The sequence below is a fragment of the Littorina saxatilis genome, linkage group LG5 (genome assembly GCF_037325665.1).
Source record: "Littorina saxatilis isolate snail1 linkage group LG5, US_GU_Lsax_2.0, whole genome shotgun sequence".
Lineage (NCBI taxonomy): Eukaryota > Metazoa > Mollusca > Gastropoda > Littorinimorpha > Littorinidae > Littorina > Littorina saxatilis.
Window position 1 is genome coordinate 26,397,011 of NC_090249.1, and position 27,498 is coordinate 26,424,508.

The 27,498-nt window shown below is 41.7% G+C and overlaps 1 protein-coding gene across 1 annotated transcript; it reads right to left on the bottom strand.

Annotated features, from left to right (window-relative positions):
• Positions 1-1,564: 1,564 nt before the first annotated feature.
• LOC138966710 (IQ motif and ankyrin repeat domain-containing protein 1-like) lies at positions 1,565-18,490 on the bottom strand. The gene is made up of 13 exons (XM_070339025.1): positions 18,166-18,490; positions 17,128-17,348; positions 13,339-13,503; positions 12,520-12,649; positions 11,981-12,105; positions 11,222-11,284; positions 9,417-9,556; positions 6,864-6,918; positions 6,415-6,507; positions 5,501-5,612; positions 3,938-4,040; positions 2,949-3,212; positions 1,565-2,568 (listed from the first exon to the last, which is right to left on the bottom strand). The coding sequence occupies exons 1-13, from the start codon at positions 18,305-18,307 to the stop codon at positions 2,400-2,402; spliced, it is 1,782 nt and encodes a 593-aa protein (XP_070195126.1). The 5' UTR covers positions 18,308-18,490; the 3' UTR covers positions 1,565-2,399.
• Between the last annotated feature and the right edge of the window lie 9,008 nt (positions 18,491-27,498).

A 27,498-nucleotide genomic window follows, 5' to 3' on the forward strand; every position in this document is an offset into this window, starting at 1 on the left:
GAAGCCACAAGCCCGTGCCTGCGAAGCAGTCGAGCCAACTAGGGGGGTCCGGGGGCATGCCCCCCCCGGAGAATGTTTAAAAAAACGGTTAAAATCTGTGCAATCTGGTGCATTCTGGGCATCATTTTCAGGGCTGTAATAGTGTTGTGATCTTGTTAAAAAATCCCATTTTAGCCTCCTCCCACCACCATTCAACACACCTCCAAACTGGTGAAAACAACACTACTGTAGACTAGTATGTATTCACCAGGGCACTGTACTTTTCACTGGTTGGTCCGGTGTCAGAATAATGGGTGAGACATGAAGCCTGTGCTGTGACTTCTGTCTTGTGTGTGGCGCACGTTAAATGTCAAAGCAGCACTGACTGCCCTGATATAACCCTTCGTGGTGGACTGGGCGTTAAGCAAACAAACAAACAAACAAACTCACTGTACTTTTGCCGGATTCGTTCTTTTTCATGTCAGCCTTCTTTTTTCCCGGCGGGAAGGTGTTTTCAAGCCAAGCCCAACTCCATTTGTTCTTCACGCCGGAATCAAATGGCACGGTCCCGGCGAATTTCTCTCTACAATATCTGGGCGAAACTGACATTTCGCCAAAAACGACGGCCTACATCCGCAGAACTAGATTGGGAACGTTCTAGATTCAGAACGGCAAGACCAATGCCCGGTCGCATTGCGCGATATTCACACGGATCGTTTTTGCGAAAATTGTTCAACTTCTCCGGAATAAATTTGACTTTCCCGGATTTTGAAAACGGCTTTCCCGGATTTCAGGCAATTCCCGGAAAAGTAGCATGCCTGCATTTATATATCTGTATATATCTAACGAAAGATTGAACTTCAACATAATCTCTTCAACACAATAACTGCAAAAACAACATTAAATATATAGCATTTGCATGTTAAAACAGGAAATACATTTAATACAAAGCAAAAACGAAAAAATTACCCCCCACCCTCTCCTCCTCCAGGCATGTACGTTTTTCTTTAATCCATCTACATGTTTCAGCTGCAACTTCAGTTTTAAGTCACATATTACCTCCTGAAAAATGTACCTACTTTAAACGAAGCTTTTGTTCGAAATCCGTGTGATATTGACTGATGGCATTCAGAGTTCTGTCCATGAGCAAATTAAACATAAGTTCATAACACCTAAAATACCCTGGGGCTCCCTCAGTCTAATTTAAGCCCCTTACCCCCCCCCCCCCCCCTCCCCCAAAGGCATTCCTAAACTGTGTAAAATGTACCTCCATCTTAAGACTCCCTCCCTCTTAAGACCACCAACAAATCTGAAACTCGGGCCTAACAAGGGAGACAGTCTTTGAGAGGTACAGTTACGGAGGATATGAACACAATATCATAGGATGCTGGGGGGGGGGGGGGGGGGGGGGGGGGGAGATTCTGTACAAATTACTACACACTTTAGACTGATAGGATGGAAAACCTTGGGGTGTTTAAAAACAAACAGTCGCACAAAAAGGGAGAGATGAACATTTTTACAAGATCATACTCAAAATCAACCATTACAATCACTCTTTGTCAGAACACATGCATGAGTCAAATGATTTTTAAAAATATATGGTTTATTTTAGTCATGTCGAGATTCAGTCAAAATGTTATAATGTACCAGCAAAGGAAAAAACCCGCAATATCAAAGTAAAAACATATTCTTAAAATATAAACTTGTCCAGTAAATGATATAGAATATCTCTTTAAACATAAACATCACAATGTTTATTTTCAAAAAAGGAATGATAACTATGAAACATACAGAAATTATCACAGACGAACAGTTTTATTTGCAGTCCAGGGGGGATAACCCATTGTACAAAGGAGTAAATTACATCTGAATCGTATAACAAAGACAGAGAGACACAGACACAGGAAACACAGACACAGACATAAATCAGAAACACACAGACACAATATACACACAGACGAATACACATTTCAGAGTATTGTAACCAAGAAGAAGTCACCGTTGACATAACACAGCCGTGTATATATTCACGAGCACATTGTCACACTGTAGTTTTCCCTCATTCGTGTGTTCAAGTGCGTTCCCCTACTGCATGTGTGATGATTTGTGTTTTTCTCATGTGAATGTTCTCTAATGTCTACCCTCATGCATGTGTTCACTTGTTTTAATTTCATGAGTGTTAACTTGTTTTCCTAGCTCTCATGCCAGTATTCACTTGTTTCCCCTTTTGGATGTCTGCACTTGCTTTACTCTCATGCTTGGGTTCACTTGCTTTCCCTCATGCGAGTGTTCACTTGTTTGTATTTTATGTGAGTGTTCACTCGTTTTCCCTTTTGCATGTGTCCCCGTGTATCCCCTCATGCAAGTGTCCCTTGTTTCCGGTCATGCTTTTGTTCACTTGTTTGCCCTCGTGGATGTGTTCACTTGTCAGCCAGGAAGACTTGAATGGGATATGTCTGGTCGAGAAGTTCCTCCTTGGGGTAAGGGTTTTTAGACACCAGAAAGAACTTGAAGTTTTCCAGCCTCAGTTCGTTGAATTTGTTCTTGTCGTACTCTGGTGGGTCATTAGGTTTCACCAATCCCAGATACCTGTGACACAGGGCAAGGGGAAATTATGAACATACATAAACATATGTGGACACACTCACAAGCGCATATGTATTGGCGAATACACACACACACACAAACACCAGATACACACACACATACACATGCATACACACACACACATGCAGGTGCCCACGGACACAGACAGACATGAACACACATGCACGCACGTACACACACACACACAGACACACATGCCAGTCAGTGCACACAGACACACACACACACACACAGAAACACACAGACAAACACATACACACACACACACACACATGCCGGTGCACACAGACACAGACACACACACAGAAACACACAGACAAACACATACACACACACAGAAGTAAACATCAAGCCAAACCTACTTCTCTTTTTGTATGATGGATTTATCCATGATGGAAGCCAGCAGACCGGGCATGATTCTGTCGAAACAATCCCCCGCTGTCGCAAAAATGTCCACTTCCATCATGTCCAAAATGAGAGGCTTGCCGTAGCGAAGGGAGCCAAGGATGGCCATACGAGCTTTCTCCACCTCCATGTCTGCTGGCCTGATAGCGTTAATGTAGTTAGTGTCGCGGTACCGCAGGAACGTGGAAGCCTGTCCTGTGGGGTCTATGATGAGGGGCCACCTGTGCAAGGGAGAGAATCGTGGCAAATCATATTCTGTGCTAGCTGAAGATTTACCTCCCTTACCCAGGTTTGTGGTAAAAAAAATCGGATAATTCTGACAAGTGTTTTACATTTTTCTGTGATTCTAAATACAGATTGAGAATGCATGAATTTGAAATAAACCAAGGGATACATAAGCATGCGCCAAAAAGGCAAAGCAAAAAGTGATCAATCAGTCGATCACTGACAAACACTAATACTTCTGCATTCAAAGACACAAAGTTGGCATGAGCAGACTTTTATGGTGACTGTTTTCTACACTGCCATAAAAGCAGTTTTGATTTGTTTTTTGGTGATGCATAATGGGTATGTGTATTAGTTTTCATAACCCAGCAAAAACACCAACACGAACAATGCGTCACAAACAATGTTTGATATCACATGTTTGAAACAATCAAACAGAATTACCAAAGAAACAAATGGTATTCATGTATGACCAAGCAGATATAGTGGAAGCCCCCTATTAAGTCCGCCCCCCCCCCCCCCCCCTTAATTTAAGACTTTTTGTTCATAACCTCTGAAAATTTACCCCCTTTTTAAGACCTAATTTTCTCAGATTTTCAGAAGTCTTAAAAGGGGGGTTCCACTGTACTGACATGAACAATATTAGAAATAATCTGCTTATAACAAACAAAAAAAGAAAAAAAAAGAAAGAAAGAAATAAAGGTTTTTGGTGTTGACATACTTTCCTGAGTCCTTGATCTTGTTGCCCACATCCCTGAAGAGGACATCGTCCAGTTCTCTCACCATCACCTTCTGTCCTGGGCGGTCAGATCCTATCTCACCAGCTGACCAGCAAAAGTGAAAATAACAGAAAATTAGGCAGAGAAAATCATGAATGCACACCTGTTTACCCCCAACACTTGACAAGAGTATTGGTCAAGTAAAAAAATAGTAATCTGATGACCAAAATAGTAACCCAGTGGTTACAAATGCCAACATTAGCAACACAAACCTAATTTGAAGCACATTTGAAAATCGTAGTCTGGACTCAAAAGGAGTATTTTTCCCCCCAAAAGCCTAAAAAATAGTAATAAATTACTCCAAAATAGTAAGGCAGTGTTGTTGCCAGGCCTCGGTCTTCGGTCTCTGACGCATTCCTTTCTGATTTGACGCATTGGACCTAGCCTTGTCCGGTCGATGGACCGTTAGTTTTTACGTTTTGGTGGTCAACTGACCGATGCATATTCGTACAAGGCGGACAAGGTTTGCAATGAATGGAATGGGAGTTGCAAAGTCGGAAAACAAACCCCGATCGAAATGCTCATGTTCGCTACGAGTGATAATGCATTCGGTGCCGAGTCCGTGTTTGTCGTCATTGACACTCGAGGCTGCGTTTACGGAAATACCCTATCCAGCCGGTGTACCTATTTACCGAAAATGGCGCAAACAGCGGAAAGTTCATCAATATAATACTACGGCATGGTAATGCGAAGATCAGGCAGGATCCCTACATTCGCACACCGGGGACTCTATTGGAAAGGGTAGGCCAGGAATGTCAGGCTCTTTCTCCTCGCAAAGTTTATGAACAATTAAAACTAGGAAGCGACATCAAAGCAATGCCAAAGGACTTGAAACAGGTTCAGAATAAGAAGGATAGGGAAAAACGCGAATAGCCTAAAAATGTTGCCCCAAAGAAAAGTTGCTAAAAGTTGCAACAAAGTATGGCAGTACAATTTGGACCTATTGTTTTTTTAAAGCCAGGACATTTGGACCTATTGTTTTTTTAGGGAGGTCCAAATGACCTATTGTCTTCTTAGGCTGGCAACAACACTGAGTAAGGGTAAACAGGTCTGTGAATGGACTAAGCTAGATATCTCTCTTTGTGGACACACAATATTGTTCCATTTCTCATTTGTGAAATCACCATCTAAGTGGCAAAAGAGTTTGGAAAAGTAACAAAAATGGATTGTCTTCAATTGTTTTTAGTTTTTAAGTTTTATAATGCATTTTTCAATTAATGTTATCACTGCGTATTAACATAAGATATCCTTCATTTTCAAGACAGCAGCCAATGCTTATGGTGAAACTTTTCAAAATGTGTGTGTGTGTGTGTGTGTGTGTGTGTGTGTGTGTGTGTGTGTGTGTGTGTGTGTGTGTGTGTGTGTGTGTGTGTGTTTATATGCATGCATACGTGCATGCATTTATGTGTGTTTGTGTGCACATATGCATGGATGAGTGAAAGGAAAGCAAGAGAACGGAGTGTTGGCGAAATAATGTTCTCTTAATATGGTCTTATAAAATATACCTTGTCCAGTCTGCTTTTCCCTCAGCAGAAGTCTGGTCTTAGCCAGCTTGTCTCGTGCCTTCTCCATATCAATCTTGGCTATCTCTAGGTCTGCTTCCGCCTCGTGCACTGTCTGAAAATAATGCAAAAAATGTCATTGGGTAGAACAACCAAATCTATGCAGCAATATACAATCCACTTTACAGGAGAACCTCCTCTTAAGACCTCCTAACATTTGTGAAAATCAGGTCTTGACAGGGACAGATTCTTAGAATGGAAGTAAATTGATAAGACAATAAGGCCAAAAAAAAAATAGGTCTGTTTACAGTAACATACGGTGAAAAAATAGGGTCGGTAGGTCGGCTTTTTTTTTTTTTTTTTTTTTTTTTTTTTCTTTAATTTTTTTTTTTTTCTCTCCCCTCTCTATGATGTTTCACAGTTCATTTCTTCTCATCAATCCCTGTTTTTGCCTGTTGAAAAACGCTAATGATACTAAAACTCGCTGGATAAGTACTGATAATTTTCACCCCATCCTTTTCATGACAACATTTATCAAGCTTTACGGCTAGCGGGTGGCGAACACCACTGCGTGCATCCATTTTGAAAGGAAGTAACACGAGTGATGACCCTTTACTCCTAACAGTACTTTGAGCTGACCTCCCTTCTGTCGTCTGCTGTTTGAGCGCAAACAGCTCTATTTTGGATGCGGTTTTTTTGTGTGTTTTTTTCAGACGATCCAAAAAAAAGATTAGGGTCGGGCCTAAAAACTAGGGTCGGTCGGGTTACAGTAAACAGACATTTTTTTTTTGTGGCCTAACAACATAATATCTGAAAGACTAGGGTCTTGAAAGGGATGGGGTGGGGAGTGGAGGTTGTGGTCTGAAAATGGGCAGATGACAGGCAGGCTGTTGAAGAGACAAGACACCCAAACAAACCTGAAGTGTAATGTCTGGCCTTTCGAATCCAGAGTCAGCAGCCAGGTCGTGTTCGTTGATTCTCTTCTCCAGTTCCGCATAGGCCCTGGAAAGCTAAAAGGACCACACAGATACAATGATGAACATTACACAAAAGTATTTGTGTTGACTGGAAATGTCTGGTATTTTACCTGTGAAAATGCCATAATACTGGACAGAAAATTGTCATCCTGTCAGTCTTAGTGCATGGTTGTAATTTTCTTAGACAATTTTCCCAATGAAAAGGAATATTTCACATTAAGACTTTTACTGGTTGTTGTGTTTCTGTGACTGCATGTTTTTGCTCTATCCTGGATTGCCATATAGATTCAAGGGCAATGAATCTGACTGATGTCTAATTCATCATGCAATTGCTACATAGTCTGAAAAACTGCTAACCTTACTATAAATGATGCTATACATCTACTTACTCTCTTTTGCATTGCTTCAAACTCTTTTTCTACTTCCTCCACTTGTGTTTCCAATCTGGAAGAAATAAGACACTCATCATGTTTCATGACTGTGACAGTTGACAGGGAGAGAGAGAAAGAGAGAGAGAGAGAGAGAGAAACTTGTGAGAGAGGGAGAGAGAGAGAGAGAGAGAGAGAGAGAGAGAGAGAGGGGGAGGGGGGAGGGGGGAGGGGGGGGTGAAAGCGAAAGAGAGAAAAAGTGCATTTGTGTGTATGAGAGCAAGCCTAGGTGCATGTGAGTGTGTGTTGCCTTTCTGTGTGTGTGTGTGTGTGTGTGTGTGTGTGTGTGTGTGTGTGTGTGTGTGTGTGTGTGTGTGTGTGTGTGTGTGTGTGTGTGTGTGTGCTCGCAAGCCTGTGTGTGTGTGTGTGTGTGTGTGTGTGTGTGTGCTCGCAAGCATGTGTGTGTGTGTCTTTGTGTGTGTGTGCATGCATGTCACGTTGTGCATGTGTGCATGCGTGTGTGTGTATGTGTGTGTGAATAGACAGAACTTCCATACATCGGTGTGGGGGGTTGGTTACGAGAGAATGAACAAAGGAGACACGTTCAAATGCAGGCAAATATATGCTACACAGTGATAATGCCATACAGCTTTCCATCTCCCTACATCTCTCTCACATAATTAATCTGACAGGGACAACTACATAGTGGATCATCCACACAAACACTTTCGGGGATTGATTTGGATTATTGTGGGAATGACCTGACAGTTGGACTGCTTATAAAATGTGTACACTGTTCTCCACCTCGATCCACCTTGGTTATTTTTACTCATTTAATTATTCAGCAGACAAAAGTCCCTTAATTGGTCTGTGCCGGCCCTCAAGTGGTCACTATAATTATAAAAAGGCTAGAGAATAATGAGCTCACTAATACTGAGGCCTACAATCAAATCCTAAGGAAGATAGCAGAAGCAGACAAAATAATTGTCTCAAAAAGATTGTGTAACTTTATAATCCACTTGGATTTCTTTTGCCTCATTTCAATTTCCCCTGTGTTTATAATGTTGCCACTAATCCACACCAAAAATACCTTGAGGCATATACATGTGCAGACCTGGGAACCCCTGTTTTGCACTTCGAGAATCTCAAACAAACTTGGTGTATGTTCAGAAAAATGAGCGTACTCCACACAGCGTTTGAACATCCATGATTAAAACATGCCTCGCGCGTGTCCGTCACACCGTTAATTAAGTTTACCTATACATTTCTTCTTCTTCTTCGTACGACGGTTGTGTCAGACTCGGAATCTGGAGGATGCCATGAACATGGACGTTACCTATACATTTAAAACAAATGCTTTTTTCAATGTTTACTGACAAAAACTGTAATCATGTGACAAAATACTGGATCAGCTTCGGGATGGGCCTGTGAAGAAAAGTTGTCTAGGAATTTTTCTCGTTGTATTTTTTTCCCACTGACCTTACTGATCGTATTCTCGACAATCATGCGTACAAAATACGGCGAAATCGTATGGGTTCCCAGGTCTGCATGTGAGTATATATATGAAAATATTCATAATGCCCCTTTCCCCCTTGAGAGAGTGTTACAGCAACCATGTGGGAACATCTTCAACCTACAAAAAAAAAGGTGGGTTACAATGCCCCAAGTCTGAATTTAAATGAGTAAACTCAGACTATATGACTACACATGTACGTCAATGTAGGACATTATTAAACAAAACTCTCTTTGCAGTATTTCCTTATATTCAGGCAATCATTGGAAAGCAAGTGTGTGTTTAGAATACTAAATGCATGGTTCCTCGAGTTCCCTGCATGATACACTATAGTGAATTATGCCCCCCCTCCCCCCCCCCCCCTAACCTCCCCAGTCCCATCGCCCCCCCCCTCCCCTACACCCACCTTGCCTCCCTCACTTCAATTACTTGCCCAATAAGACTTGCCCTTTTTAAGACCTTGGTTTTTCAGGTTGTCAGTTCATGCATACAGTGGGAAAATGTACCTCCATTGATTACCCTTTGCCTACCATGTGTGCAGAATAATACTGTCTACTTTGCAGTTCCCGTGAGATTTAACTGAACGATGTAATGAAGCAAGGCTTGCTCTCATCTGGTCAAGTAATGCCGCACGGAAGGCACTGCATGATTGATTGATGCAGCCATGAAGGGATCTTCATGTGGATTATCTTGCAGGAGTCACTTGGTAAGACCTGATTCGTAAGAATACTTTGCAATCTTCAAATTAGGGGAGTTCCACTGTCCTCTAATGTTCCAGAGTCACTCGAGGCACAAGTGTCCTTTAAAACTGCTTCTCGAGAGAAAATCTTTTGTTTGACAGGACAAAATGGTACTCACAAGGTACAGGAATTGTATGTAGAAGAAATTTATTCTGAGGAGTGTCTGTGATTGTGCACACATACATGCACCCACCCACCCACCTACCCACACATGCACGCAAGCACACACACACACAAACACATGCACACACACACACACAAACTCACTCACACACACACACACAAACTCACTCACACACACACACACAAAACAATACTGACTTCGATGTTTCTGCCTCCTTTCTCTTCCTCTCCTCCTCCGCCCTCTGTTCTTTGGCCTGTTCCAGCTTCTTGAGTAGCATCTCTGTCTGGGAGATGTCCCATTCCTTCAGCATCTGTTCAATTGCCTCCACTGAGGCAATCTGAGAAGCAAACATGAAAGAAAAAGTGCCAAATTAACATCTGCCGTGACAAACTATTTACATAAACAAATACAGTCTTGGCAATAGCTGACACTGTGAATGAGTGAGTGAGTGAGAGAGCGTGTGTGTGTGTGTGTGTGTGTGTGTGCTTGTGTGTGCGTGTGTGTGTATGTGTGTGTGTATCTGTGTGTGTATGTGTCTACCTAGCTGTGTGTGTGTGTGTGTGTGTGTGTGTGTGTGTGTGTGTGTGTGTGTGTGTGTGTGTGTGTGCGCATGTGTCTGTGTTTGCATACATGTTTTTGATACTTGTGTGCGTGTGTTCAGACATGTTCGTATGTGCATGTTTGGTGTATACTCATGTGTGTGTGTGTGTGCATGCATGATAACCTATCACATGTGAGCATGCATGAACACTCCCAATCTCTTTTCAAACTTGAAAGCTTTTACTGGCTCTGCAATGAACTAACAAGTTAGGTATCCAATCTAAAGAGTACCTGTTGACCTGTCTGTTAGAAAGTCTAAATTAACTGAGGAGTATTTGCACTAGCAAGGCAGCAAGTGACCACGGAACTGGACAATTTTACTTGAGTCCTATCATTCCCTGCCAATGCAAATTGTATGACTTAATTGTTTTTGTGTGTGCTATTTTCACTTTGTTTTGTTTCTTTGTTGTGCCTTGTTTTTTTTCATTCTGGTTCAACTGTGTTTTACCTAAACACATGCCTTTCGATTGGTCCATAAAAATCAACGGCAAAACATTATTATACTGATGATGTAGAATCACAAAATACGTATTTGCCAAATAAAGAAATCAATTAAAACTCATATTCCCCAACAGCAACTCTAAAGTACACTGAGAAGCTATTTAAATGTTTAGCCTTTAGCCATCTGAACTCAGACAACTTCCCATGTAAACATTTAACTGACTTCATATCTACTTAATTTTCCAATTAAAACTCATACTCCCCAACAGCAACTCTAAAGTACACTGAGAAGCTATTTAAATGTTTAGCCTTCAGCCATCTGAACTCAGACAACTTCCCATGTAAACATTTATGACAAGACTAACAACCATGCAACACAAATATCCCCTATCATGCTAAAGGGAGATAATCAATGAAACACAAGCCTTATGATCAGTCAAGTTCATTTTTACTGGACTGATAAATCAACATAGGTAAAGGTTTTGGCATAAAATGGGCACGGATTGGCGGAAGATAAGCATGGCTAAGGGGGGGGTAACTGCTTTATTGTGAAATTCCATCCCTCCAAAAGCTGGGCCTGGTTTAACTGGCAACAACGGGTCTGAGATCCACTGCAAACCTTCATTTGCCCCTGAGTCAGCATGGTCGGGGTGTGAAACCATTACCATGTACTTGCTTTCCGGCACCCATGCTGCTGTTTTGCGGGGCTTTGCTACCAGCCCCAGGCCTCCGATCTGGAGGGAGCAGGGTCCCGAACCGCCCACGGGATATCCCATCCCGTGGTTACGCTTGCCACATCCCGTGGTTCGCTTGGGCTCACCTGTGGACCCTGCGTAAGTCCGGTAACAATGATGAACTTTGTGTTGTTATCTTTCAATCAGCCATATCAGAAAGAATGAATTAATTAGTCATTGTTCGTCCTTTATCGGCCTTGACAGATATAAGTTGAGTATGAATGTACCTGCCCTGGTGTTTGTCCGTCGGATGCATAAATCCTTGGGTCCGCTCCATTTTGCAGTAATGCCTGAACAATAAACAAATAAATAAATAAATAAAAAATAAATAAGTAAATAAATACATAAATAAATAAAAAGATAAATAAATAAATAAATAAAAGTGAAACTAGCGTAAAGCACTATTTCACACAAAGTTTGCATTAACCAGACACCTTTGGGAATTTTATTGATTAAAATGCCAGAAAGAAAGTCGCAAATCCATTAGACCCATCTGTTTTTTTCAGGCCAGGTTTTAAAGATGTTATAGTCATGTAATCTTTCCATTTGAATGACAGTCACCTTCTCCGTCCCAAGTGGCTCCGTAAGTATACACCATTAACAACAACAACAACAACAACAAAAACAACAACAAGGGCCACATCTGCTTTGAATTAAATGTACAGTTTTCTTGTAAGAAACAAAGTTGCCACAATGCATTTGTGCTTTACCCATAACTTGTCTGCTGTGCCTGAGTGAATGGTTTCTGTGAGAGCTAATCATTCTTCCCAGTTGTCGGGTGATGCCAGTTTGCCTAGCACAATCGTTGGGTAATTATGTCTACATGCACTCTTTCCATGAACCTCATAAAAGCAGCTGTAAAAGTAATGCTGACTTATCCACAATGACATATATGTGACTAAATATCACTTAATACAATTACCATAAAACTATCTTTCATGATGTCACAGTTTCTTGACCTCCACTATACACCTGTGCTAACTCACCTGTGCAGCCTCCATGTGTCCAGCGAAGGCTGCCCTGTAGAGAGGTGTGCGCATAAACTGACCCTGATGGTTGGGGTCAGCACCTCGCTCCAGCAAAAACTGAATACTGTCCACATGACCCCCGCCTAAAAAAAAAGAAAAAGAATGAGTTATTAAGGTCATACAGATATTGTACAGTAAACATACACAACTATAAGAAGCAGGTGCATATTACTTAATAACATTTTGTTTAAACATGTATAACAGTTTTATATGATGATGTGTCAATAAGTAGCCTAGGGGAAGTGCCTAATCTCAAGTTCTGCAAACACACACGTACACCCATCCATGTACACACACATGAAAAAACACTCATACATGCACATTCATGCATGCGTACATGCACACACACACAAGTACACACACACGAACACACACAAATATGCACATACACACACACACACACACACACACACACAAACACACAGAGGTCAGTTAAGTACCAACTCTACACCAGAAAGAAAATGACTAGAAAGATGGAAAAAATGTAATGCACTGACTTGATGCTTCAGAAATGGGTGTGTTTTCATTGGCGTCTTCACAGTTGATGAGGGCCAACTGGTGACGATTGCGCAGGGCCCTGCCAATAATGTCATCACTAATTCCATTCTTCTCATCTAAGTCTGAGATCTGAAGACAAAGAATGCAATAGTGCAAAAAACCAAGGCCTTACAAGAGAGGGAGAAATAAAGAAAGAGAGAGAGAGGGGGGAGGGGGTGGAGAGAGAGAGAGAGTCAGAAAAGAAAATTGGGAGAAAGCGAGAGAAAGAGAAAGAAAGAGAGAGAGAGAGAGAGAGAGAGAGAGAGAGAGAGAGAGAGAGAGAGAGAGAGAGAGAGAGAGGGGGGGAGAGAGAGACACAGAGAGAGAGAGAGAGAGAGAGAGAGAGAGAGAGAGAGAGAGAGAGAGAGAGAGAGAGAGAGGTGGGTTGGGGTGTGTGGGTTGGGGGGTGGGCAGTGACAGAGACAGATAGATGAAGGGAACACCACAAATAAATTCTGCTGAATTCTAAAACAAATTGTATAGACTACTTGTTGGCCCAGGTTGTAAATATTAGTCGCGGGATGATATATTCTCCTCAGAAATGACATCAACACATCACAAAAATGAAATCTTTACCTGAGAAAAAATACCTTAGCAAGCATTCAAAAGGAACACAGTGCTTGTAATTAACACACCTACGGTTATTTAACTTAGGCAATCTAAAAAAACAGCAGTGAAGGTAATAGAACTGACAGAACCAAAAATAGTTTTCTTTTTCTTTTCTAGCAGGGATATACAAGTCATTTTTATGTGTAAAAGATAGAAGTAATAGTAATCACCTCTTTGAGTATCTGCCGCATAGCGTCTGTGTCGCCGTCAAAAGCTGACTCCAACATCCTCTTAATCCTCTTCCGTTCCTCCGCTTTCCTCTTCCTCTCCTCATCCTCCTTCCTCTGCTGCCTCTCCGACTCTTCCTGCTGCAGCTTCACCCAGTGCACGAAGGCCTGTGGACAGACAGACAGAAACATCTTCACCCAGTGCACAAAGGCCTATGGACAAACAGAGACATCTTCACCCAGTGCACGAAGGCCTGTGGACAGACAGAGACAGCTCACCAAAACTGACTGTGACTTGTAACCAATGATGTAAGCACTTTCAAATGTAACAACAGACGGGCGCAATGGCTTGGTGGTAAGACACCGGCCTCCTTCTTCTTCTTGTCGTTCGCTGTTAGATCGTCAGTCCGGACTGCAGGGCGAAACGTGCTGTCCTCTCCAAGTCCTCTTTGGGGCCGTATAGCTTCTTTTGTAGCGCTGTCTCCTCTGGCCAGATGGTGTCCCTCTGAGCACTGTGGTATGGACAAGCCTGCAGGATGAGACACCGGCCTCCAAAGCGGAAGGTCGTGGGTTCTAATCCCGGCCGCGCCTGGTGGGTTAAGGTGGACATTTTTCCGATCTCCCAGGCCAACTTATGTACAGACCTGCTATAGTGCCTTATCCTCCTTCGCGTGCACACACAAGCAAAAGACCAAGTGTGCACGGAAAGATCCTGTAATCCATGTCAGACTTCGGTGGGTTATAGAAACACGAAAATACCAGCAAGCTTCCTCCGAAAGCAGCGTATGGCTGCCTAAATGGCGGGGTAAAAACGGTCATACACGTAAAAATCCACTTGTGCAAAAACACGAGTGTACGTGGGAGTTTCACCTCACGAACGCAGAAGAAGAATAAATGTAATAACATACAGTGGGAACCCCCCCCCCCTTTTAAGACCTTGCTTTTTTAGATTTTCTGTTCATAGCCTCTGTAAATTGACCTCCATTTTAGAGACCTGATTTTCTCAGATTTTTGAAGGTCTTAAAAGGGGGGTTCCACTGTACTGTAATTCTTGCCACTGCTGAATAACTGCTAAATCTTAATATTGGGATGTTGCAGGGATTCTCTTTCTTCAGCAAATGTTCTGAAACAGCTATACAAGTTATGGCTATTCAATTGCAGAAGTTTTACGCAATTCTTCATGTTACATTTCCTCCACCACAACAGTTGGGCAATTCTGCTGAAATAACGGCCCGGTTTCTGCGATTTGAAAAAAAAAAGAGCTTCAGATGCCAAACGAGATCACTATAGTATATCAACTGCCTTGATGATAGTCTTGTAAACACACTTTCAACACTTTCTCTTAAGCAGTCACCTAGCTTTTATAGCGAGCTGAGTATTTTGGGGAGCTGAATTAACTTACCCTAATCTGTACAAACTCAAACCTTCATCAACAACACAATAAAACAAGATATTACAGTCAAATGCCATACTTACTGCTCCTATAAACTCTATCATCTTTTCTTTGTCCAGATTCTGTTGTGATTCTTCCTCCATAATTATGTTTCCCTAAAGTCTTTTTGAGATCCCCCAAATCAACGAATTTAGACGAAAAAGAAGTTCAGTGCCCGATCACATCACATTCTCACAATAAAGCGCATTGCTTCCTGCCCCCTTATATTGACCAGCCCTACCAGCCAGCACAGGGCTAACACACACTGACAGCTAGCCGTCTAATCAGCAATGGCAAAAATCAATTGTCTTTCATAATGAATGCACAGCAGCACCTGGAGTTGCTGTTGCCAGCAGCATTGCAACTCTTCATTCCACGAGACATACAGCTCTAGCTAACAAAACGTCTTCCACTACTGCTACTTTACCGTACCATTTCCTAGTCACCAGTACTTGCAAAATGGACAGCATAAAGGTAACTTTTTTGTTTAATTCTAATTTATTTGAGACTGTGAAACTTCAGTTTTAAGTCACCCAATTCTAAGATTCTTTCTGCATTAATTAAGATCTGGTTTTTAAATACTTTATCTCCTGGTGTTAGTCGTCTTCTTCTTGTCGATCACACATATCCTCGTGTTAGTAATTTAGTTCCATATTAAGACTCCTTCTCTTTCAAGACCTACATTTTTTCCAGATTTTTGATGATCTTAAAACAGAGGAACCATTGTTGTTAATAACGACAGTTTGAAAGAAAGCGAAGTGGCCACTGATCTGCAGGTTTTCACATTGCAAATTAAGAACAGTACAAAACCATTTGCTCCTGCTTTCCATAAATGTAAGGGAGGGCTTAATTGCAAAATTATTATTAATTTTGAACACCAAGACTTGTGTAATCGCATTTAAAGAAATTAACTTATCTTTTTGACAGTCAGGTAAGGGGTATAGGTGTAATAGACACTGTTAGTGTTACTGACAGCGTTCACAAGTAAGAAGAGCAATTTCTCTGTGTCAATAATGCAACACTGAACTTAAATTTATATATATTGAAGCATAACGTTACAACCCTTTTAAACATTAATCCGCCTTATTTGAGGTCACTAATTCCTAGCTCACCTGTATAAAGAGACGTCAGAGCTCATCTGTTTCATACGTCATTTTTTTGCCAGAAGAACCTGCAATTAGAGAACCCTCTGACAGGAGGAATCCTCACATGAAAGGACACTTTTTGTTTTCACTTTGTCTGTTATCCAAATTCAAACCCAGAGTTCCCAAAACCACCCGCTCAAGCTCCCATATATATGCAGATAACTAAAAAACACCCGCTGTACAAAATGATAACTATGATGCCTATCTGTTTCAATTTCTACTGGCTGAATTCCTGTGATGTTTGAGCATTTATAATTTCGGAAAACTCGCAGTTGTTACTTATTATTGCTACGATTGGGGGGTGGGGGGTGGATGGCGGGGGTGGGGGGGAGGGTTAAATTGTACCAAAATGATCTGTCAGTTGGAAGGCCACCAACAACTAAGGAACAGTTTTGGCCTCAAGGATGCCCTTTAATGACAGGAACAGAGCATCCCCCTTCTGCCCCCCCCCCCCCCCCCTTATAGAGACCTCCAAAAATCTAAGAAAATCAGGTTTTGAATTGGAGGGAGTCTTAAAATGGAAATAATCTCACAGACGCTATTGTAAGAAAGTCTGGGAAAACTAAGGTCTTAAAAAGAATGCAGGTATAACATAAAGTACCACTGTACCATATGTATTGAGTTTTAAATCAAACATTGGGCGGGGATGTAGCTCAGTCGGTAGCGCGCTGGATTTGTATCCAGTTGGCCGCTGTCAGCGTGAGTTCGTCCCCACGTTCGGCGAGAGATTTATTTCTCAGAGTCAACTTTGTATGCAGACTTTCTTCGGTGTCCGAACATCCCCGTGTGTACACGCAAGCACAAGACCAAGTGCGCACGAAAAAGATCCTGTAATCCATGTCAGAGTTCGGTGGGTTATAGAAACACGAGAATACCCAGCATGCTTCCTCCGAAAGCGGCGTATGGCTGCCTAAATGGCGGGGTAAAAACGGTCATACACGTAAAAGCCGTGGGAGTTTCAGCCCATGAACGAACAAACAAACAAATAAATGAAACATTTTTTATTTAAAAAACCGGATTGAAGATTTAGCATGAGATAAGATAAGATAAGAAAACTTTTATGTCCATTTTCATTTTACATAAACATGGGCATTTTTCTTTTTGCACCACATCGCATTTCTAATAAAACAAACACTCAATCATAAAGCATAATCGAACATAAGTACACTACAAAGACTTATGACATGAACAAACCTTTCACAGTCACCGACTCACATCTTTTTCCAGCTTGTCCATCAGCTCCTCATACTCTTCTTTCTCCTTGCGTTTCTTCTCCAGGGCTTTTTTGGCCAGGTGCTTGCGGTACGACGTCTGGATCTTGAGTGCTGCATCGTCCTGAGGCCCCCAGACTTTTTGCTGTGATGCTGTCGATGTCTTCTTGGCATCCTCTCCTGCCTTTCCTTTTCCTGCCGCTACAGCAGCTGGCTTCTTGCCTCCTGACAAGACATTTCAATTTCTCAACATACATGAAAATAAATGGAATTTCTGTGACTGTGTATTGAAAAAGAGAACAACTTACATAATCTTTGATGTGTGAGATTAAATAGCAAATGTGTGTCTGTGTAAAGAATAAGAAAAGAACAAATAACAAGATATATATGGTGCAACTTGCAAGTTAACGAATATAACGTGTCTTGAAGAACTTGTAAGGTCAATTTGCTGACCCTGAATTATTGGATATTTTTTTTAGTTTTTTCCATCAAATTTATTTCTTTTTAGTGACATTTGCATCTTTTGTTAACTCAGTGTCTCCCAGGTACGGATATATCCGTACCCACTCATATGGCTCTATCTGACCAGGTAAAGGATATATCCTCTCAGACTGTTAGTGTTAGCTTCAGTCGCTTCCTGTAATGTCGATCTAACGCCTGCATTCCAGCGTGTTGATACACAGTTACTACACGGTTACTACAATTCTGAGTGACCTGCTGCAGCACAGCTGGTCTCGACTAAAAAAAACTTGGTCAACATAGGTGGGGTAGAAAGTGTTAAAGAAGGAGCTGAAATTCTTTTTTTTTTTCAATTTAAAAAAAGTATCGGGGTGTATGTGCCAGGACAGAAGGAACTGCCAGTCAGAAACAATAAAAACTAGAACAACAAAAACAATTGTGTGTCAAGAGGAAAGGGCAATTAATCAGTCTGGTGTTTGCCATAAATACTAAAATAGGGACTGTCACCGTCACTGCATGAGCCTGCCTGCTACGTGCTAGCAGAAAAAACTTTCAGAATTATTATGTCTAACTTATCTCACACCTGCCACATTTGTTCCCGATCTTTTCTTAGCCACTGGTGCTTTTCCTCCGATCGGTTTGGCAGCTGGTTTGGCGGCGGGTTTTGCAGCGGGTTTAGCTGGGCCTTTTGCTGCGGCAGCTTTCGGAGCTGGTTTTGGAAGCATCGTAACACATAAAACCCACTTTAAAAGATTGTAACTCAAAACAAAAAAAATTCACTCAAAGTTAATGGTTAAGCAGGATACGTCCGATGGTCTGATAACAATATAACAGGTTCGTTTACATCCCACAAAAAGTGTCGCATGCAACAAACTTTCGATTCGCCGCCATGTTGTATAGCATGTTGGTCCCGCACTTGGAGATTGGTGCCATCTATTTTTTGATTGGTTGAAATATAATTCAGCGCGGAAACCCAAATTTGCTCAAGTTCGCGCGGAGAGAATGGCCCGAAAGGAGAAATAATAATAATAATGCAAACTTTTATAGCGCTATTCTAGAAAAATGTCTACTCTTAGCGCTTTACAATACATACATCGACAAGCATACTATACACGCACAGGCAAAGAAACCGACCAAACATAACCAACAAACTATACAGGGGTGGAGGGGGCATCTTGAACACAAGGCCAGTACAGTACTGGCCTTGTGTTCAAGATGGTGGAGGGGGTCGGAAACAACACATGGAAGTGAGAGTCAAAGTTTGCGAGACATTTCTGAAAAGAATACCAGAGAGTGCACTGAACAAAACAAGCGTAGCCGGGTCTGGGCGCAGTACAGTCGTGATGTAGTTTTTACATTTAGTCAAGTTTTGACTAAATGTTTTAACATAGAGGGGGAATCGAGACGAGGGTCGTGGTGTGTGTGTGTGTGTGTGTGTGTCTGTCTGTCTGTGCGTGTGTGTGTGTAGAGCGATTCAGACCAAACTACTGAACCGATCTTTATGAAATTTGACATAAGAGTTCCTGGGAATGATATCCCCGGACGGTTTTTTCTTTTTTTCGATAAATACCTTTGATGACGTCATATCCGGCTTTTTGTAAAAGTTGAGGCGGCACTGTCAACCCTCATTTTTCAATTAAATTGATTGAAATTTTGGCCAAGCAATCTTCGACAAAGGCCGGACTTCGGTATTGCATTTCAGCTTGGTGGCTTAAAAATTAATTAATGACTTTGGTCATTAAAAATCTGAAAATTGTAAAAAAAAAAATTAAAAAAAATTATAATACGATCCAACTTTACGTTCATCTTATTCTTCATCATTTTCTGATTCCAAAAACATATAAATATGTTATATTTGGATTAAAAACAAGCTCTGAAAATTAAAAATACAAAAATTATGATCAAAATTAAATTTTCGAAATCAATTTAAAAACACTTTCATCTTATTTCTTGTCGGTTCCTGATTCCGAAAACATATAGATATGATATGTTTGGATTAAAAACACGCTCAGAAAGTTAAAACGAAGAGAGGTACAGAAAAGCGTGCTATCCTTCTCAGCGCAACTACTACCCCGCTCTTCTTGTCAATTTCACTGCCTTTGCCATGAGCGGTGGACTTACGATGCTACGAGTATACGGTCTTGCTGAAAAATTGCATTGCGTTCAATTTCATTCTGTGAGTTCGACAGCTTGACAAAATGTTGTACTTTCGCCTTACGCGACTTGTTACATTAGGCAAGTTTTGACTAAATGTTTTAACATAGAGGGGGGAATCGAGACGAGGGTCGTGGTGTATAATGTGTGTGTGTGTGTGTGTGTGTGTGTGTGTGTGTGTGTGTGTGTGTGTGTGTGTGTGTGTGTGTGTGTGTGTAGAGCGATTCAGAGTAAACTACTGGACCGATCTTTATGAAATTTTTCATGAGAGTTCCTGGGTATGATATCCACAGCCTTTTTACATTTAGTCAAGTTTTGACTAAATGTTTTAACATAGAGGGGGAATCGAGATGAGGGTCGTGGTGTATGTGTGTGTGTGTGTGTGTGTGTGTGTGTGTGTGTGTGTGTGTGTGTGTGTGTGTGTGTCTGTCTGTCTGTCTGTCTGTGCGTGTGTGTGTGTACCCGTCGCGATATATAACCTTGAACGGTTGAAAACGACGTTAAACACCAAATAAAGAAAGAAAGAAAGTGTGTGTGTAGAGCGATTCAGACCAAACTACTGGACCGATCTTTATGAAATTTGACATGAGAGTTTCTGGGAATGATATCCCCGGACGGTTTTTTCTTTTTCTTTATAAATACCTTTGATGACGTCATATCCGGCTTTTTGTAAAAGTTGAGGCGGCACTGTCACACCCTCATTTTTCAATCAAATTGATTGAAATTTTGGCCAAGCAATCTTCGACGAAGGCCGGACTTCGGTATTGCATTTCAGCTTGGTGGCTTAAAAATTAATTAATGACTTTGGCCATTAAAAATCTGAAAATTGTTAAAAAAAAAAAAATTTATAAAACGATCCAAATTTACGTTCATCTTTTTCTGATTCCAAAAACATATAAATATGTTATATTTGGATTAAAAACAAGCTCTGAAAATTAAAAATATAAAAATGATGATAAAAATTAAATTTTCGAAATCAATTTAAAAACACTTTCATCTTATTCCTTGTTGGTTCCTGATTCCAAAAACATATAGATATGATATGTTTGGATTAAAAACACGCTCAGAAAGTTAAAACGAAGAGAGGTACAGAAAAGCGTGCTATCCTTCTCAGCGCAACTACTACCCCGCTCTTCTTGTCAATTTCACTGCCTTTGCCACGAGCGGTGGACTTACAATGCTACGAGTATACGGTCTTGCTGAAAAATTGCATTGCGTTCAGTTTCATTCTGTGAGTTCGACAGCTTGACTAAATGTTGTATTTTCGCCTTACGCGACTTGTTTGTCATTTTTTCGATAAATGTCTTTGATGACGTCATATCCGGCTTTTTGTAAAAGTTGAGGCGGCATTGTCACACCCTCATTTTTCAATTAAATTGATTGAAATTTTGGCCAAGCAATCTTCGACGAAGGCCGGACTTTGGTATTGCATTTCAGCTTGGAGGCTTAAAATTAAAAAGCTGAAAATTGTAATTAAAATTATTTTTTATAAAACGATCCAAAATTACGTTTATCGTATTCTTCATCATTTTCTGATTCCAAAAACATATAAATATGTTATATTCGGATTAAAAACAAGCTCTGAACATTAAAAATATAAAAATTATGATCAAAATTAAATTCGAAAAGGCTATTCTGCCGGTACCGGCAACGTAGCCTGTAGGCTACGTTGCCGGTACCGGCAAAATAACGATATGTTACGGTAGAGGCTATTTTGCCGGTAGAGGCTCTCTCTCTCTCTCTCTCTCTCTCTCTCTCTCTCTCTCTCTCTCTCTCTCTCTCTCTCTCTCTCTCTCTCTCTCTCTCTCTTTCTCTTTCTCTCATTCTTCTACAAACAATTGGAGCGTGCAGGCCATGTCGTACTCCAAGAGGATAACGGGCACTTTTCCGTGACCAGTTCAGAAGGGGAAATCTGCGTGACGCCAATATCCTGTGATTGTACTTTCTACAAGTCCATGTCGCTACCGTGTCGACATATCTTCGCTGTGAGAAAGTTATGCGGTCGTGATTTATTCGACACTGAATTGATTGCCTAGCGGTGGACACTTGAATACTACAAACGCGGCCATTGATTCTTTCAGGCACTTTCTGACATTGTTGAAGAACGACTACCTGTGACAGTCGAAACGACGCCTCGTCCACGCATTGTCACAGCAAACAACCGATACCGGCGAGCCCTCCAGACAACAATTGGCTTCTTTAGCTGCAGAAAACAACTTTGATTTCCAAGAGAAATTGAGCGTGTTAGATTCTGTTGTAAAAATGTGGGGATCTGGAAAACATGTAGCGGTTGTGGAACTAGTGTATGATATGACAGTCGCCCAAAACCCACCACCACCAACAACAACACCACAGTCTGACGAGGAGGGTTCATCCGCACCAAGGCCTACGACGTCTCACGAGGATGGTTCATTTGCACCAAGGCCTACGACGTCTCACGAGGATGGTTCATTTGCACCAAGGCCTACGACGTCTCAAGAGGATGGTTCAGTCGCACCAATGCCTACGACGTCTCATGTAGCGGTTGTGGAACTAGTGTATGATATGACAGCCGCCCCAAACCCACTACCACCAACAACAACACCACAGCCGTCCAACACGTCTACTCGGCTGTACGGTCTTCTCTCCGTACTGTGTGTGCACTATGTGACGATGACTTGTTGAATACTCAATCTATTTCATGTGATTCATGTCTCAGATCCCTCCATCTGCAATACGCTGGAAAACGCTCAAGACCAAAAACCAGGTTCATGGTGCAGGAACTGCTATGAATGACACACACACACACACACACACACACACACACACACACACACACAAACACACACACACACACACACAAACACACTCACACACACACACAAACACACACTCACACACACACACACACACACACACACACTCACACACACACACACACCACACACACACACACACACACACACACACACACACACACACACACACATAGAGACAGAGAGTCAGCGACAATGATCATAGAGAGAGAGATGTGACGATGACTTGTTGTATATTCAACGTCCGTATATTCAATCTATTTCATGTGATTCATGACACACACATCGAGACTTGTGTATTGCCTTTGTGAGATGGAGAATCCGACTAGACGTTTCACTTTACTAGCTTCAGCAGCGTCCAACCGGCAAAATAGCCTCTACCGTAACATATCGTTATTTTGCCGGTACCGGCAACGTAGCCTGTAGGCTACGTTGCCGGTACCGGCAAAATAGCCATTGCCAATTAAATTTCCGAAATCGATTTAAAAACAATTTGATCTTATTTCTTGTCCGTTCCTGATTCCAAAAACATATAGATATGATATGTTTGGATTAAAAACACGTTCAGAGAGTTAAAAAGAATAGAGATATAGAAAAGCGTGCTATCCTCCTCAGCGCTACCGCTACCGCGCTTTTCTGGATTGTTAATTTCACTGCCTTTGCCACCAGCGGTGGACAGAGGATGCTACGAGTGTACGGTCTTGCAGAAAAAATGCAATGCGTTCAGTTTCATTCTGTGAGTTCGACTGAGCTTGACTAAATGGTGATTTTCGCCTTACGCGACTTGTTATTATTCGCCATGTACTGGATTTTGACGGCGAGCCCCGGCTTGATAATTTTTTCAGATCGGAGTGATCGGCATGGTCGTCGTAAAAACGTAGAGCTGTGTGACGGGGGCCATACAAAAATCTACATCACGACTGTACTGCGCCCGGGGGCCCGGGTAGCTCAGGTGGTAGAGCACTGGACTTGTGATCGAGAGGTCGCTGGTTCGAATCCGGGACACGGGTCAACTTTTATGAGCAGACCCAGAGACGGTATCCATCTCCCACCCCCGTGTCACCACAATGGCACGTTAAAGATCTTGGTCATTCTACCATAAGTGTAGATGGCTGATACCACCTAAAATTAATATGTAAAGCGCATTGAGCATATATATGATTATGCGCTATAGCAGATGTCCATTATTATTAAACACGCATACATCAAAAAGCCGTGAGGGCGTAAAACTCGAATCGTATAAACCAATTCATGTCCAATATAGGCAATTAAGACCTGACGGACAATAAGCCCCTTAAAATTTACTTACGTACTGCGCCCAGACCCGTTATTAGTGAGAACGTGCAGGTTCGCGACTTAGCAGATCCCACCCCGACCAAACCACTCTCATGGAGATCCTCCCACGTTTGGCCCACGGTAATTGGCCACGCTCTCTGACAATTTTACAACTGAGTAGAAGCGGCGTCTCTGTGTGACCGGGGTATTAACTGAATAATGTCAAAACCCTCTGTCTGTTTCTTTGGCTCTCTTTGTCAGGGTCTCTGTATGTGTGTGTGTGTGTGTGTGTGTGTGTGTGTGTGTGTGTGCGTGTGTGTGTGTGCGTGCGAGTACGGTGTGCGCGTGTCTGTCTGTCTGTGCATGTGTGTGTGTGTGTGTTTGTGTGTATGTGTGTGTGTGTCTCTATCTCTCTCTCTCTCTCGCTCTCTCTCTCTGTCGGCGTCTCCGTGTGTGTGTGTGTGTGTGTGTGTGTGTGTGTGCATGTACGTGTGCGCGCGCGCTCGTAAATGTATGTGTGTGTGTGTTTGTGCGTGACTCTCTCTCTCTCTCTCTCTCTCTCTCTCTCTCTGACGATTTAATTGTTAACACTGCAAAATATTGGTTTATTTCCTTTAAGTTGAGATATTCTCTCCTAGAAAACTACAGTTCTTGATTCGTATGATTGTTTATGCATTTACATATCTTTATTTGACTGTTTCCCAGTACTGTTTGATTATATTAAGTATTATTTGATTATATTAAGTATTCTATACATTGTGTTCGCCCTTGGAAAGGGCCCCTAAGCTAATTCCAATAAACTTTCCGTATTCCAAATTCCGTATTCTCTCTCTCTCTCTCTCTCTCTCTCTCTCTCTCTCTCTCTCTCTCTCTCTCTCTCTCTCTCTCTCTCTCTCTCTCTCTCTCTCTCTCTCTCTCTCTCTTTTTTTTAAAGTTTTTTTTAGCGGTGTCTCTCTCTCTCTCTCTCTCTCTCTCTCTCTCTCTCTCTCTCTCTCTCTCTCTCTCTCTCTCTCTCTCTCTCTCTCTCTCTCTCTCTCTCTCTCTCTCTCGTCCGGTCAACACCAATGTCTGCATTTGAAAGATGTACCGAATTTCGCGAAAGAATTCTATTTTCATAAAAATAAAATTTCTGCTTTTAGAATTTTTCTTTAGTATTGTGAAGGACAGCACCTAAAACTGGTGCCGTTACGCATACGCAAGTAATGTAAGCTGCCCCCGCAAAAGTTATTCAGCACTGAATTGCAAATAAATTCCTGTATTGCAAATAAAGCAAACTTCTGAATACATTCCTGTATTGCAAATAAAGTAAACTTCCGGCATGTCAAAGGGGAAACGCTAAGATGGTTAAACATGTGTTTTCTGGTTGACCATATTGTCGTGCTTGTTTTGTGTACGATGAACCCCCCAGACTATGGGTCAAATAGCACCCCTGGAAATGCCACATCCAGGCTTCCCAGGGTTTTTCTTCCGGCGGAAGTGGCGGCAGGGCAGATATGTCCATCACCCGGCACCGAAGGCGGACTCACCAGCTGCCTGGACAGCTCGGGGCGTCTGTATGGATGCGACAGATGCGACGGCCATCCAGGACAAGGCCAGGGGCGAGCCACATCATATTTCTGTGGACTTCGGCTGCTGCATGGTCACCCAACGAAAGCGGAGTGACTGAAGCTGACTATGCTCTCAGAGTATAGTGTGGGGAACCCAAATGGGCAAACGAGCTCACACGTAACCAAAATGATTTCTCCTCAAACACTAAAGCTATCCACAAGAAGTGTCAGTCAAGAATCTACTGCTTACAAAAGCTCAGAAGTCTGAACATCAACAGCCGCATCCTCCAAACATTCTATACTTCATTCATTGAATCCATTCTCACTTTCTCTTTCATCTGCTGGTATGGAGGTCTGTGTGTGAAGAGTAAGAATGTGCTTGGGCGGGTGGTGAACACATGTGGTAAGATTGTGGGGGTGAGACAGGAAGGATTGACTGTGCTGTATGAACGACGTGTGGTGCGAAAGGCCTGCTGCATCAACCAGGATAGTAGTCATGTGCTCGCTCACCACTTTGAGGTCCTGCCCTCAGGACGTCGCCTCCGCACTCCCAGATTCCGCACGCTCAGAACTAAGAACAGTTTTATTCCAAAGTCAATTGGCTTTTTAAATACCTAAGTTAATTAAAACTAGTATGTGTGCCGGTGAACATATGCACTGATTTCTGTGATGAATATTTTGTACACTCTTTGATGTGCACCCTTATGCTGAGTGTGATAACCCTCGAATGACTAGTCCTGTGATAAATAGTGTTCAATGACATATCTAGTCCTGTGATAATGATAGTTTTTAGCGTTAAGCTTTTAGCTAAAGCTGACGGCAATTAACCTATTTGGAATCATGTTACTATTCCTGTTAGTGTACATATGCGTGCGCGAGTGTAGTATGCTTCGTATGGTATTTTTATCTGTCTTATTATTTGTTTTGTCTTTTAATGTGCACCACACTGAAATTTCTCTGTATGAGATAATAAAGTATTCGTATTCGTATTGATCATGCCTCAGGACACACAGTTAGGAACGCTGAAGAAGAAGAAGAAATACGATGAACGCCATAACAATTATGCTTTTGCTTCCATTTTTCCCCAATTAAAAAAAGTTAGTGATACATCTCATCAAAATTCTTCTTCCAACAATAATCACACGTATATAACAGATGTGTCCCAAGACTTACTACAACTTCCAACTGTCTCCAATCAATGTTGACAACAGGAGCTTCCAGAGAGAAAAAAAATCTAGAAGTAAAGTTCATTCTTTTGTTATTTACACGTATAGATGTGTCCCAAGTAAAACTTATCTAACTTCTAACTGACTCCAGTCAAAATTGACGACAAGAACTTTGGAAAAAAATCTGTAAGTTAAGTCTTGTTAACGTTCATTCTTTTGTTATTTAATTTCATTCTTTGTTTTTTGGTTCTGTTGTCTGTGTTTTTGATTGCGTCTGTGCTTGTGTGTGCGTTTGTGCATGCACGTGTGTGTGTGTGTGTGTGTGTGTGTGTGTCTGTTTGTGTCTGTTTGTGTGTGTGTGTGTGTGTGTGTGTGTTTATGTGTGTTTATGTGTTTGTGTCTGTTTGTGTGGTGTGTGTGTGTGTGTGTGTGTGTGTGTGTGTGTGTGTGAGTGTATGGTGTGTGTGTATGTGTGTGTTTGTATTAGTGGTTGTTTGTGAGTGAAATTGATGTGGTATTTATTTTTATGTTTTCGGGCCCTTTGTGTTCGATGTTTTCTTTTCCAAATTGCATTTGATAGGTAATAATTCATTTACAAAATTGTCCCAAGGGTAGTTTTTCATAGGGGCTCCACAAACCAAAGGAACCGAACGCCACCCTATTTACGAAAAGTCTGCAGGTTAGACTTGCCCCTTATGATTTTTCGATTAAGCAAGACCAGTGCATTGTGTATTGATCTAAGAATAGCGTGTCACGTGACCCCTGACCGCCACTATTCATTGTTGTCCTTGAAACACGGTATGTCCACTGGAATAGTAGGATACCATTATTTTGTTTCATAATTGTTAGTGCTGTACTGTTTGGAATCGTGTGCCATACTTATTACCAATGTTCTGCAGCTGATTGTTTTGACAGATCTCAATATAACTGTAAACGCCTAACAAGATTTTCTTGTACTGTTTCCTTGTGAAAACAATTA

Coding starts and splice junctions, on each gene's coding strand:
- LOC138966710 (XM_070339025.1), bottom strand. CDS start 18,307: ATGCTTCCAAAACCAGCTCCGAAAGCTGCCGCAGCAAAAGGCCCAGCT. Junction 12,106..12,519: donor ACCCATTTCTGAAGCATCAA/GTCAGTGCATTA, acceptor CTTTTTTTTTAG/GCGGGGGTCATGTGGACAGT. Junction 11,285..11,980: donor GACACATGGAGGCTGCACAG/GTGAGTTAGCAC, acceptor TTTATTGTTCAG/GCATTACTGCAAAATGGAGC.